The sequence below is a fragment of the Canis lupus genome, chromosome 3 (genome assembly GCF_003254725.2).
Source record: "Canis lupus dingo isolate Sandy chromosome 3, ASM325472v2, whole genome shotgun sequence".
NCBI lineage: Eukaryota > Metazoa > Chordata > Mammalia > Carnivora > Canidae > Canis > Canis lupus.
In genome coordinates this window covers 8,087,175-8,102,454 of record NC_064245.1, presented here as the reverse complement: position 1 = coordinate 8,102,454, position 15,280 = coordinate 8,087,175, and the positions used below count along the sequence as shown (strand labels likewise).

Genomic DNA, 15,280 nt, shown 5'->3' with positions numbered 1-15,280 from the left:
TGTGGATTGTTTAGACTTTAAAAAAAGATAGAGGGGTGCCTGGATGGCACAGTCTGTTAAATGTCAGACTCTTGGTTTCAGTTCAAGTCATGATCTCAGGGTTGTGAGATTGAACCCCAAGACGGGCTCCACACTCGGCCTGGAGTCTGCTGGAGATTCTCCCTCCCTCTCCCCCACCCCTCCCCCTCATGCTTGCTCTCTCCCTGACTCTTTCTAAAATAAATAAATATTTCTTTAAAAAAGAGAAAATTACGGAGAAGTTGTTAGTGATGCATATTACTGTGAAGAGTCCAAAAGTTTGAGGAAGCATTTTTCCAGTATTAAAAACTCCTAACCAGGACAGCAGAGATTTTGCCCACATCACTGACAAGCAAATGCAGTCCCAACATGTATCTTTGTTGTTCCAATAAATAAGAACATCAACAAACATTCTTAGCTGAATTACTACTCATCGTTTAAAACCATACTTCGGCCATGGAAAAAGCTCGGCAAAAATTAAGGAAAGAATTCTGTGACATTCAACTGGTGATGGGGAGTTTACAGTAAAGAATATTATATTATTATTATTAATTGTGTGGTACACATCATTCATATTAACAAAAACTATAATCGATTCATATGTGCACGCACATATGCATTCTTTTCCCCAGACACAATGTGTTACCAGTACACCAGTGAGTCCAGAATTTGAAATTTTAATGAGCTGCCCTGTTGATTTTGATGCAAACTAAACTTTAAAAATCAAGGCTCAGGGCACCCCAAGTGGCTCAGGGGTTTAGCATCCGCCTTCGGCCCAGGACGTGATCCTGGAGTCCCGGGATCGAGTCCCACGTCGGGCTCCCTGCATGGAGCCTGCTTCTCCCTCTGCCTGTGTCTCTGCCTGCCCCTCTCTCTCTCTCTCATGAATAAATAAATAAATAAAATATTTAAAAAATAAATAAAAATAAAAAAACAAAATAAAAATCAAGGCTCAGATTTTCCTAGTAAGAATTGAAGTTACTTCTGCATTTTTTCCCCAGTACTGCGGGTGTGTCAGGGCCATCTCCTGGGGCTTGGGACATGAGCGGAATAATTTGCACTTACCAAAATAAGTATAATTAAATCTCAATTCTCTTAAGAAAGGAGGAGCTTTGAAAGAGAAAAATGCATTTAATTACTGCCTGGTATTCTAGCACTTTCTTGATTTCACTTAGAAATTTGAAGGAGAGTTTATTCTTAACTTTTTCACAAAATTTGGTGTTTGCATTTCAAAAGGGTGTAATAGTAGAAGCCCCTTACAATGCATAGATGACTACTGGATATCCCCTCCCTATATATAGGTGGGCAAATGTTCCTTCTTTAAATCTAGATGAACCTATGTGAAGGGTGAGCAAAAATAAGTTATATTTCCCCCCACCTATTTTTTACATTTTTATTTTTAAGTGGAATGTGTGAAGTGACAGGGACGAGGAAGTGAGAGAAAGGCAGAGACCTTGAGACCAATTCTGAGAGAGAAATGATAGGCACGCAGGTCACATTCCACTTACCTAAAATCCTGTAGCTTCTTAGACCTTTTCAGATAAAGAGAAGAGATGGAAATATGACCGAGAAGGGTTGTTGAAAAGAAAAGCATCACCTCCTTTTCTTCTGAGAAGAAGGGAGTAAAAGCCATAGATCTTTAAGTGTTGTGTCCTAACATGTTTTTAAAGTGCTTGTTTTTAATGCCAGAGACGGAGTCTTCAGGGTGATGCAGTAGGAGCAATGCCCTGAAGGGCTCATCTAGCCCAACCCCTCCATTTTACAGAAATGGGGATCGATGCTCAGAAAGGTTAAGTGATTTGCCTAAGGTGATGTAGCTACTAGACCAATGCTATTAAAAACCAAAAAAAATAAATTAATTTGTGTTGGATTTCTCATTTGTATATGAGCCACAGTTCATGTCTTGACTCTATAAAACAAATAATGGAGTCAGGGTTTCTAATAGTCCTTGAACCACCAGCAACCGGGAGGAATGAGCTCATTCGTGCACAACAGAATACATATGAATAAAGACGGAGTTGTTTACCTCTTCTCATTTTTGCCTTTTCTTCCTGATGGATGAAGTAATCCACTTCCCTTTATCAAGCAGGGATGTATCTAAATCAGATTGCTTGATAATCCCACTGATTTCAGAAGAATTGAAATCGGATGTTCTTCACGTTCTTGTGTACCCTTCATTATACACAAGCAGCTTGATGTGAGTCATGGGAATGATTTTAGGTCTATTCAGTACCTCTCAAATGATCCAAAAGAAGCCTATTATCCTGCAATATTTTTTTTTTTTTTTGCTCTCGCCAATCTCTTCACATAAATGTGAGCTCCCTGCTTCCCTAGCTTCCTGCATTGCAACTTTGTTAATCATCCTCAGTATGGAAGACTAATGATCCTTATTCATTTCATTCATTCCATGGGACACCTGTTTATTTTAATACCTAAATATGGCCATTAAGGGTCAGAAATTACATTTTCATTCATTTGGTTACGGGAAGGCCTGTAAAGCACTGCAGCATTATTTCTTTTTTAAAGGATATATTCAGAATGTTTCTTGTCCCCAAAATGTATTTTTAAAGCAATTTAAAAAAAAATAAAGCAATTTAACAGTGAACAATATAATATTTAGCTTAAGTGATGTCTTTTTTAGGAAAAAAGAACGTTCCCTAATACCATTTAGTTTGTCGTATTTCAAATTTATTTTCTGGTGGTTTTTCAAGAAAACCTTATACTTTGCCTCCATTTACTCCTTCGCAACTCATGCTTTTGTAATCACTCGTTAATTATTAACTCCTATTTCAAAGTTAGTAACACTGCATAGTCCCAACTAATTAATTCCCTTTAAATTAACAGCAGATAACATTTCATTTTTTAACCAAAAGAAATCAAGAGGAGGAATAAAGTTACTTGCCATCAGCTCACATACAAATTAGAAGATGCAGTTAAGTTTCAGTGACATCTAGTTCAGGGCATTGACACTCTCTAAGACATTTTTCTCATATTTCATCCATATTCCAGCTGGTTTCCTACCCCTCACCCTGTCCCTCACTGCTCCCCTCCATTGCCGTAGCATGTTTATGTTTGTTTACTACGTTCTAGGAATTCCAGCAAAAGATAGAAGTTCTTAAAGAGCTATGCAAGAATTTGTATATTCCATTTCCCATTTGCTCTTAATTCTCTTTTACGGGAGTTGACCGTCTTACTTATAAAATGGGGAAGATGACCCTAAATAAATCCATGATCAAAAAAGCATTTGATGAAAATGATTCAATTATAATATTTAGTGATATTTACAAAATATTCTATTAGAAGAATGTAATCCAACCTACCCTGGGCCTAGAGGAGACCCCACTAACCCCCTATTTCTGCCAACAGGAACATTAGTCTCCTCTTTATCCAATTTGGAAACTCTTCATCCTGCTCTCCATTTCTTTTCATTACATATTAATTCTCATTTTCTCTGTCTTTGAAAACCTTTAGGAGATTTTCTTATTGTAGGAATATTTCTCGCCCCCACACTTCTTAAGCCCCATGTTTTGGGGCAAGAATTTCTTATTCTTGTTTCCCCGACTTAAGTGTAGTATACCTCCTATAAATAACTGAAAGGAGGATAAAATCTGGTCAGTAACCACAGTTCCTTCTACACTCCCCCTTTATCTTACAGTGAAAAGACTTGCTTAAGGACTGAAGGAATTTTGAGAGATAACTTGAGTCATCAAGGGCTTTCAGTGTTTTTTTCATTAATGTGGGAGGGATACTTAGCACTTATATAGTACCTCTGAACTCGAAAGTGCTTTATAAATGTTATTCTATTCACATTACAACATAAACATACTGAATGACTGAAAATTAATGCTAAATCAAATATATGAGCTATAATGTTCAAAGTGTATTCCCTAATTAATACCACAGACTACATACATGCATAATTACATGTAAATTAGATACTTTAGATTAATTTTTTCATTGAAGAACTGAGCACAATACACAATAGTATTTTAAGTTGATGAAGACAATTGGGTGGAAAATGCAGACACTGATTTTAGATTGAGCTTCAAAGGCATATATTGCGGTTAAATTACTGCTTTTGCAGAATATAAACTTCCTGATTTCAAAACAAAGAAGGCTAGTGTTGCCTCTTTTTGTGTGTCATTCGTGAGCAGTAAAGGTTTAAGTTAAATAAAAGAGGGAGAACATGTTGCACAAAAGGGTTGAGAATTCCAGAAGGAGTGAAAGGTTACATACATAAAAATACTCTCAAAATGATTTAAAATCCATAATAGTTTTATGTGAGAAACACTTTTAGCTTTATGTTTCAAATTGAATTTAAAGCAGTATCTTTGAGGCACCTGCGTGGTTCAGTCAGTTAAGTGTCTGCCTTCAGCTCAGGTCATGATCCCTGGGATCGAGCCCTGCATCCAGCTCTCTACTCAGTGGGGAGTCTGCTTTTCCATCTCCCTCTGCCCCTAACCCTCCCCCACCCCACACACACTCATGTTCTCTCTCTCTCAAATAAATAAAATCTTTTAAAAAAGAAAAATGTAAAACAGCATCTTTGACTATAAATATTAAAATACCTTTTCATTCCATTATTTAATTTACCTAACACTTTTTGTATGACTCCTAGGCTTTTGCAGGTGCATTCAGCCCTCAGTGGGGAGAACAGACAATAATTACTGGGAGACTGCAGAAGAAAACTTAGATTATCATTTTTAAAATGAATATAAAAAATAGAGATACAGAAATAGCAAAAGTTGAAGGACTTTCACTGAGAGAAAGGGGAAAAAATATTTCGTAGTAACCAGGTGTGATATCTAAAATAGTCCAACCAAAGCCCATGAAGCTAGTGGACAACTGGTTAAAGGTGCCTGTTTTTAGCTAAAAGGCAACTCCAGAAGGACAAACAAATGTTTACATAGAGCATATCCATAACGTAAAGATTTAAAACTTAATGCCTCAGGAGTGGAACACAAATGGAAGGTTTTGCCTCTTGATCTGGGTGTGTTTACAAGGGTGTATATATGTTTTAATTCCTGAAGCTAGCTGTACCTTCTGTATTTTATAGTTCAGCAAAAAGCTCAAAAACCAATCAATAATTTAAAAACTCAGGGCCATTAAAAAATATATTGTATTTACCTAGGACTGGGGGGGTATCTTTTACTTCCTTAGAAGTATGATTCTGGAGCGGTTCATAATTGAGGGAAGGATTTTTTAAATCCTAAACTTTACTGTAGTTTAGTTCTGTTTTTTTGTTTTTTGTTTTTGTTTTTGTTTGTTTTTGTTTTTGCATTCGTGAAAGATGGAAACAGGAAGGTGCTCTGACATTAGTCACACCCTCCGCACAGAATGATCATAAAAGCACATTGGTGAGCTGGCCTGCCTGCCTTCCATTTGATCTCTTTTGGGAACAGAACAGGCCATCCTTTGTGAAAGTCGTCTTCTTGCAAGATGGATAAATGCATTTTCTCTTCCTTGCCACAGGACAAATGGAAGCTAGTAATTTCTAGTCCCATAGCAGTGAAATGAATACAAAATCAAAAGAGGCTAACTTGCCGCAGTGACAGCTTCAAAAGGAATTCCTTTTTGAAGTTTTTTTTTTTTTTTTTTTTGTAGTGCTGGTTTATTTAGCGCTGGAGCTTGTCTGCTCAGCCAGCTTTCCACAGCCTCCAGGAAACCCTCTGTACAGGCTGTGTCTGCATTAGCGGTGCCCCTCTTCCAGTGATATTTGCTAAGCAGACACACATTTGCCATGACAGCTCAAGGTGTGAGTGCTCTTTGAGTGGAGATTAACTGGAGAGCCCTGATACTCTGAGATGCTGATTTCAAGGAACTACGAATTCTCTAGGGGAAATTTGGTGACTCGGATTTTGTTTGGAAGGAACTCTAATCAAAAACTCCCGGGTCTGCATTTTCTGGTTAATTTGGAGGGTCGTGTTTTTACTGTTTACTGTCAAGTAACTTGAAGACGTGCCTTTATGGGGCACCTGGGTGACTCAGTTGCTTAAGCATCTGCCTTCCGCTCAGGTCTGGGCCTGCATGCAACCCCAGGTTGGGCTCCCTGCTTCCCTGGTCTGCGGGGAGCCTGCTTTTTCCCTCTCCCTGCTATTACCCTGCTGTGCTCTCTCTCTGTCCCTCTCTCTGTCTCTCTTTTAAATCAATCAATCTTAAAAGAAAAAGACCTGTATTTATAATGCAGGTGGTACCCCCCCACACGCACACACACAACATAAAGGAGCTGTGTCTTAGCCTCATTAAAACCAAAGCAAACGTAAGAGAAGACCCCAGCCTGCCGTTCCCTCTGCCCTTCCCTATTTGCCTTTTGTGCTTGTGTGCAGTGCTTCTGCTGCAGCATCTCAAATGTACAAAAATAACCTTTTTATATAACCACACAGTCCAAATGGATAGAAATAACTTTTTTTTTTTTTTAACAATGTGGCGCAGCTGACAAAACTGACAGCACTCTGTTCCAAGGCAAAGGAAACTGGCTGTGTTGAATCTATTAAGAGACTGCATGCTCCACTCTCCCAAAGGAATTTCCAAGTAATTTTGACTACATGAAAATTTCCCTGACTTTAGAAATGAATCCCCAAGTAGTCTCCCATTGTTGGTCACCTTGGGAGCCGTGATGTAATCCCAGCAAAACCTCATCTGTCCCATTAACTTAATATTGTTCATTTAGAGCAAAGAACCATAAGGTAAAGATCAAGCCAGCTTAATAGGCAAATACTCATTACACTATCTATGTACATGCATTATTGCAAAATTATTGGTGTGTACTGTGGTCTCCTTGATTCATTTTTATCGGTTCAAGACAGAAAGTTGGGAAGGTGGCCTTTAACTTATGTTCAGAACACTCCGAGGGCACGGAAGCTTATGATGCAGTTGACTACTTGCTTACAGATTTTTGTGGAATATGTCTTTATCATTAAACATGTTATTTCTCGGTTTTGTTTTCTATAAGATCTGGCAATGGTTCCAGGCATGCTTTGTCAGTGCTTCCATAAGGAAAGGATCCATTAGCCAAAACTGTGTTTGGAATAGGAGATAATGGGTATGCTTTATCCTTTACCTTCCTAGGAGAGTGCAGTGAATTGAAATTCACTCTACGACTGTCTTTCGGAAGGACTTTTCCAATTAATGGAATGTAGTTTATAACAATACGTTGGTTCCCCCAGGATTGATGGTTAACCTTTTTTTTTATTTTTTATTTTTTATTGTTTTTAATAGAAGCAGGAAACAACCAGGACAAGATGAGCTCATGAAGTGTAGAAGGCTATCTCTAGAGGGAAAGATTAGGAGAGACCAGTAGTCTTCTAAGGACCTACAATCTAATAGGTTATTATCATGCATTATTCCACATCGTTACTTTACTACTTAGCCATGTATCCAAGCAGGAAGGACAAGCTATTATTAGAAAAGCAAGCTAAATAGTTTGGAATGGATAACCTCATATCCCATGCATTCAACCTCCCATTAAGAGAAATGAACTTCCTGCTTAAGTGGAGGTCCTTAAGTACCACTGGTTACTTATCCCGTCTTGCTTAATTCCTTTATCTTAGCTTTAGGGTATTTCATAGATAAAGTGCTTTGGAAGTATTGTAGAAATAGAACTCTTTTTTCTTTCAAGTAAGTAAGGTTTACTGAATATTAACATTGGAGCATTAGTTTTGATAGCCAGGTGTGTCCCAGTTAGCTGAATTACTTTGGCCAATGCTCTTAATCCCGGTAGCCTCTTTTTCCCTATCTGTAAAGAGTAAGAATTGAACTCCATCATCTTCAGGGTTCCTTTCAATTCTGAAATTCTGAGTCTGTATATTTGATAAAGTACCTTGCTGTGGTTATACATCTCTGCCTCAGCAGAGGAGAGCAATTTCTCAAAAAAAGGCAAGCTTGAGACCCTTGTGGAGTGGTCATCCAGTTTTCATCTTGCTCAAGATTAGATTCTGATTGAATGCTATTTTCAAGTCTCATCCAATGTCTGGAAATACTTGTTTCTTCTGTTATCAGACTACTCTGTAGAAGTCTTACCACTCAACTACCAGTACTACATTACAGTCCTATGCTGCGAGGTGCTTCTGAGACATGATTCGACGTTCTTGATTTGTATCTCTTCCTAAAAATAATTCTCCTAATTTCTCCACTGTTAATACCTTCACCATTATAAAAGCTTCTAGTTCATACAGATGCCATTATAGTGGAATATAATGACATGTAATGAAATCATTTGCCATGTCATCTGATACCTATCTAGTGAATGAAGTTTCATCGCCATATCTTGAAATCCATTAGGCTATAATGATGTCTTACTAAAAGAAAACAGGCATCCCAAAAGATCTCTTTAACCTGGATGTCTTGGGTTCAATCCTCAGTGAGTACAGAACATTAATAGCTAAGAGTTAAGTGTTCACCAGTGAACCTTGAAGAAAGAGTGAACCTATAGCACAATCCAGTGAAGAAGAGAATGATTTACTTTGGAATAAGAAAAGTAAAATAAGGTAAATGAAGCTAGCTGGAAGGAAGAGCTGTCAAGATTTTTGGATGAAGACAGTTGTGCGGGATAAGTAAATGTAGATTTAAAACAACAATTTCAGTATCAGGATAAAAAGGCCTCACTCTCTTTTCTACAAATGTAGGATCTGTTGAACTGACCTCTACTCTGGACCGCAGAAAGAAGCAAATTGTCTTGGGTCTGATCAAGGGGAGCTTTATTATTAAAAGTTGTGGAGAGACCTTAAAACAATGCTTTATCAGCTTTTTCATGGTCCTGTGGTACCCAATCCAAAAATTTTGTTTTATCAGACTGTGGTACTTACGACTTACTAGTATTTCTGTATTTCACTAATGACTGTGTATCTATCTGGTACAGACCCTGCTGAATCAGCATTTCTATTCCCACTTTGAGAGTATCCCTATTTTGTGTGATGTCTTTAAAATACCATGTCAATTCTGATTCCCTTTTTTCACCATCTCTTTACTCATTTAATATTCCCATGTTCTCTCTCCTTTTCTTCTATCCCTGTGTTACTGGTTGAAGAAATTTTATGTGTTCCAGTTTCTTCGATTAAAGAAATTCCATACCCATGACTGAAAATATATTTCTTAAAAGAAAATATTCATATGTTGAAAACTTTGGAATCTACCAATAAAAAGAATAGTAATAACTGATATGTATTGGATTTTTACTATGCTCCATTTAGAGTGCTATATTCTTTACATAGATTATTTCATTTGTAGACTTTGGTTTCTTAGTGGCACCCGTATTGATCACAAATACTAATTTACTCAGTGTTAGAATCGGTAACCTTCCAGATCCTACTCATTTTAGGCAGAGGAACTCAGTAAGCACCTAGCTGAAACTGATAATGATCTTATAAGGCATTATGGTCAAGTAACTGTGTGATTAAAATGCACAGATTAATTTCAGACTTTCCACCCAACACATCCTACATTTACTTGTACAAATGTACAGTATTTGTATGGAAATACAAATTGGGGACAGAGTCTGCTTCCTGTTCTACCTTTCAGACAAATTCAGTCCCATAATTCCAGGCCTTTTTAGTTATTTGACTCATTACGGTTCCCATCTATTTTTAAGCTATGGAATTCCATTTCTCTGGTCTTCTGCCCTGTGTTAACCTTTCCATCTATTTCCTCGCCTCTCTTCTCTCCTGTTTACTTTCATTCTAGTCACAGAATCAGCCTTTCCGACCAGCTTTTTCAGCTGGCGCATGATTTTTATATTCTGAGTTCATTTTCTATACACTTCTTCACTATCTCAGCCCCGATTTCATTTTCTTTTGTTTTACATGGTAAAATATTAGCAAAGGCATTGATGTATATTTTTAATGACAGTGAACCTTTTAAGTTGTCATCCGTTTTTATGACGATGCATGTTAGAGACAGATTTCATATAGAGCCTGGTGAATTGAAATGAATTAATTCTTAGGAGGCTTCGCATCTTGTGGCTGAAGCACCGTGTTACAATAGAAGGGCAGACAAAGTCAGAGCACACTGGAAATCATCGGTAAAATATGCAAAACTAGCAGAAAGTTCCAAGTTCACCAGAAGCAAGATCAGAGTAGAGACTATGGAAATAATAATGCATCACTGTGGCAAGGATCACATTGGGAGTGAGAAGGTCATAATCTTCACACCAGATACTAGGCTGAAACATGCTTCTCTCCAAAGCTCCTACTAGCTGTAGGAATATCAGTGGGTCCAGGAGCCCTGCGAGGCCCCAGACCACCTTGCTTGAGGGAGATCATTTTCCTTCTCCTGGGGCTTCTCACTGTGTGTGTGTGTGTGTGTGTGTGTGTGTGTGTGTGTGTGTGTATACACACACACACACAAGCATATGTGCTCTTCAGGTCACACTGAAAAGTTGTACTGCACACAAGGAGTCACAATCATTTACGGTAATAAAATTTGACTGAAATAATATATATGAAGCAATTGACTCTAATAATGTCTAAGATGTCTATACATATGCTTTATAAGTATCGTTTTCACAACTTCTAGAATTTTGTTCAACTTGAGTTGTTAAAATGTGTACTTACCTATTACTAGGTAATAGAATTTCTTAAAGTCACACAGAATTATAACTGTCACCCCATGATTAAGTAATGATGATAATCTGAAGTTGTCCATAACCTAAAGTATAATATCTGCATGGTTACACACATACCCGCCCGCACACACACACACACACACACACACGCAGCATAGTTTTTAGAAATGCCTCGTTTCTTGCTGATTCAGTGGATCAAATCTACTAGACGAATTTGATGTAAACAAATTCCTTCAGCAATGACTCAGAAATTCGATCTAGTGTGGTTTTTAAGTGATCTTGTAACTAATTTCCATTCTATATATTTTTTATTTCTTTAGCGTTTTATAAAACAGGCGTGATGTTTACTTTAGATCCTTGTCTTTCCAGTGGAGTGAGTGGTGCGACTGTGACTCACTTTTAAAACTCTAGGGACACCAAGTGGCTCAGCAGTTGAGCATCTGCCTTTGGCTCGGGGCGTGACCCTGGAGTCCTGGGATCAAGTCCCACATTGGGCTTCCTGCATGGAGCCCGCTTCGCCGTCTGCCTATGCCTCTGCCTCTCTCTCTCTCTGTGACTCTCATGAATAAATAAAAAAAAAATATTTTTTTAAAAAAATCAAAACTCTAGAGTGAAGCACATGTACAACAATTACATAGCTATGGCTATTATATAATTTGGAGAAAATTATGGTGTGGTTATTAAAAAAGTCTTCATATTAAAATTTGATATATTTACTAACATACATAAGTTTTTGGCCTATTTTTGAGCTTTTGTGTAGAAAGCCACTCAATTTAGGCAAGTCTAATGAAGTACATTATCTAATAGACAGACGCTGTAATGTCGCTGGCAATAGGTGACGTGTTACTATTAGTAGCATTCCTGCTGCTCTTAATTTGGTGACAGTTTGTCTTTAGGATAAACTTCTTCAGTAGTTGCTGAAATGTGTTAATTGATTTATTAATTGTTCCCATTTAACTTCTGTAAAGTCGTGGTTACGAATATTAGCCAAGTTGGATATCAAAACGTGATTCACTTGGTTCCTTCAACGTAAAGATGTAATGGAAACCCCAAAGCAATTCTCATTTCACATTGGCCCTTTTGCTTGGATGGATGTTGTATGGGGAAAAATCTCTCTCCTGCTGTATTAGTAATGACATTCAAAGATTACAAAGCCTAGCAATCAGTAATTAGTCATCTGTAAGTGCCAAGTACTGTGCCAGGTGAACACTTTATGTGATCCTGCCACTTTGCTTAAAACCATCCAATGAAAATCATCTTTTACCCAGAGAATAAAACCCAAACTCTTAACACACTCTGCATGGCGTGCACAATCTCTAGTCTCATAGCCGCTCCATCCTTCTGGGTCCACAGTAGATAAAATGGCTGGCCCGCCATCACATTGCCTGTTGAGTTTACTGTGTGACATTATCTTGTTTATATATTCAGTGTTTTGTTTTTCCATATCTCTCCTCCCTCCATTTGCATTAGAGCAAAAAGTGCCATGAGAGCAAGAAACTTGACTATTGTCTTTCACTGTATTCCCAGTGTATGGAATAGTGTCTGGAGATAGCAGTTGCTCAATAAATATTAACTGAATGAATGACTGCCATTTCTCAAAACAACCTTGTAAGATAGATATGATTTTTTTATACACTTGAGAAATGTTTCCTAAATCGACTAAGCAAAATCACTCAGTCTCTGGAGTTTAGAATTCATTTGGCATGAATGAATGGTGTTCTTTCAACCATTCATTTTTGATCAGTGGATATTTACATAATTCATTGGCTAATCATTTCAAAAATAGTACAATCTGGGCATATTTACTATATCTCATGCAGTACACTTAGGAGACCTCATTCTTAAAAATAATTTTTTGATAAATTAAAAAAACAGTACTTAATTATCCTTTCTATATTTGAAAGCATAGACAAAAAATTAAGCCTGTTATTATTACTACTATTACTTTCTCATCTCTTTAAAACTCATTTTGAAATTTCATTTTATTTTTTAAATTTTTTTTAAGATTAATTTATTTTAGACAGCGATAGTGAGTGTGCTTGCACAAGCAGGAAGGGCAGAGGGAGAGAGAATCTCAAGTAGGCTCCACCCAGTACTGAGCATGGAGCCAGAGGCGGGCCTTGATCTCTTGACCCTGAGGTCAGGGGGAATGGCAGGAAGAGGGAGAAGCAGGCTCCTCACTGAGCAAGGAGCCCGATGCTGGGCCAAGAGTCAGATACTTAACTGATTATGCCACGCAGGGACCCCAACTCACTTAAAATTAAAAACCAAAACAAAACAAAACAAAAAAACACCTTACTGAAATTATTATGAAAACAACACCACACTGGAATTTGATTTAGAAGTTTGGAAAGAGATCCGTTTGTAAAATGACAAAAACAAAGAAACCTGATTAAATATAAAATGTGTATCATTGCGTTTATTTCTGTCCTATCTTTGTTAAAATCAAGCTTAATACCATACCCAGAAATTTCCTTTGTGTTTTATTGCCAAAGTATTAAATATGATTTGTTACACTTTCTAAATTTTATCTCTGGTAAATCAAAACGCGTATCTTGTTTGGTAGGTTACCTGTTCCTATACATCACTGTGTGAAGCTACCTTTGTTTGTTTTCCTCGCAAGAATTAGAGCTGAAAGAAAAGAAATTTCCTTAAAACCGTTCCATCTGCTGTTATTTATTAGCACACTTCACTTTTTAATTTTGAGTGTAAATCTGTCAATCTTGCACACACATGCTAGTTATTTAAATTTAAAGGAAACTCAAAATTGAGATACAATGTTTTATAAATACTTCGAATAAAATGTGAAGTAGAAAGAATTTAGCATACACAGAAATGGAAGGAATGAGTAAGCATGAGTTACTGCTCATGATCTCTGTGGTCACAGATCAGCAGGTTCAACAGAGATAAAACATAATAAAAATAAAAAATTTAATAATTTTTAATAAAAATTAAAATTTTTACCTTCTTTCTACTTGGGGAAGGTAAAAGGGAGAGGATTTGTAAGAGGTCTCTGAAGTGTCCTTGGCAAAAATAAAGAGATACTCACAGGCTTTCTGTTGAATTTGGGGTGAAAATTAGCATCAGGTTTCTATTTAGAAGGTGGGAATGGGCAAGGTTCAGAAACCAAACAAGGTGATCCCTGGACATACATCAAAGACATTTCAGACTCTAAACATGGTCATGTCTTGAAAGCTCAAACTATGGACGACTTCTGTTTTTGAAAAGTAGAGAAGCTAGTTGTTTGGAGCCAGCATGAAACAAACCATTCAGTTAATAGCCTTTTCTGGATCTTTCAACCATGCAGATCATTCATAGGGAGTAGCAACAGCTTTCTTCTGTGAGCTGTGACCGGTAGCACTTAGTATGGCTGCAGGAAGGCAGATGACTAGTCAGTTTGATGAGTCCAGAAAAAAAACCACGTACTGCTTGAAGTGATAGTTGTTGTTGCCGTCATGATGCATTGGAGATTCAGTATGTTTGTGAATATGAAAGTACTGTGAAACATAGTTTTGGGTTTTTTTTTTTAATACTGAATTTAAATAATCATTTAAAATTTAGTAGTCTGAAATCCGCTTTTCACATTTTCATATTTAAGATGTGTATTTTGTCTGTGTTTTCAGATAATCACAAAGACTGTTCCGGTGTGTCCTTACACCTCACACGCCTGCCGTAAGTACTTCCAGTTACCATAGCTAAGTGACAACTTGAAGATCTTTGAGAACTTATAAGTGGGAAATCCACCCTATTTATTGTCTATTGCTGTGTAACAAATACCCTAAACTTAGTGGCTTAAAACAACAAATACTCTGAGCACAAGCATTAGCTAGAGGCTGTGGCTGGCGGTCTCACACAAAGGCTGCAATCAAAGGCTCAGCCAGGGTTGCAGCCGTCTCTCTGGGGGCTCCACTGGTGTGGAGCCACTTCCAGGATCATTCACACAGCTATTGACAAGGTTCAGTTGACTAGTTGGCCGTTGGCTGGAGGACTCCATCATTCTGTGCCCTGTCGACTCTCCAGGGCAGCGCACAATATGGCATCTGGTTCCCATCACAGCCAGCAAGAGGAAGCAAGAGAGGGCATGCAAGATGGAAACCGCAGCCTTGTTGTCGCCTGATGCCAGAAGTTTGTGGAAAATGTGGAAATCTGATAAAGAGTTGCCACAAATCTTCATACTCTGACTCCTATGGAAAAAAGTCAAATTGCTTTTGCCTTAATCTATGTGTTGGAAATAACCATCCCTAAGTCCAGGTACCATGCCCAAGAGAAGAGGAGTAGACAGGGGCACGGATGTCAGAGCTAGAGAATCACTGAGAGCTTTATTAGCCAGAATTCTGCAGAGAAACTGAACCAGTAGAATGAACACACACACACACACACACACACACACACACACGAACACACATACGTACAGAGAGAGAGTTACTTCAAGAAGTTGGCTTACACAGCTGTGGGGGCTGACAAGTCTTCGATCTGCAAGGCAGGCTGGAAATTGTGGCAGGAGTCCGTGTGGAGTCCTGAGTCCAACACAGTCTGCAGGCCTAATTCCCCCCTCTTCCTGGGACCTCAGCCTTCTCCCTTATGAGAGCCACCCACACGGTGAGTGGTAGTCCGCTTTACTCGAAGTCAGTAATTTAAATTTTGGTCAGATCTAAAAAATACCTTCACAGCAATATCTAGGCCAGTGTTTGACCAAACAGCTGG

General features: G+C 38.0%; 1 protein-coding gene across 12 annotated transcripts in view; it reads left to right on the top strand.

Moving 5' to 3' along the window:
- PAM (peptidylglycine alpha-amidating monooxygenase) overlaps nucleotides 1–15,280 on the top strand; it is a 150,443-nt gene that overhangs the window by 69,983 nt on the left and 65,180 nt on the right. For all 12 annotated transcript variants that reach the window (XM_025438445.3, XM_025438444.3, XM_025438443.3 and 9 more), the window contains exon 7: nucleotides 14,200–14,248. In XM_025438445.3, the coding sequence (XP_025294230.1) occupies nucleotides 14,200–14,248 (49 nt within the window). The remainder of the gene's footprint in view (nucleotides 1–14,199; nucleotides 14,249–15,280) is intronic.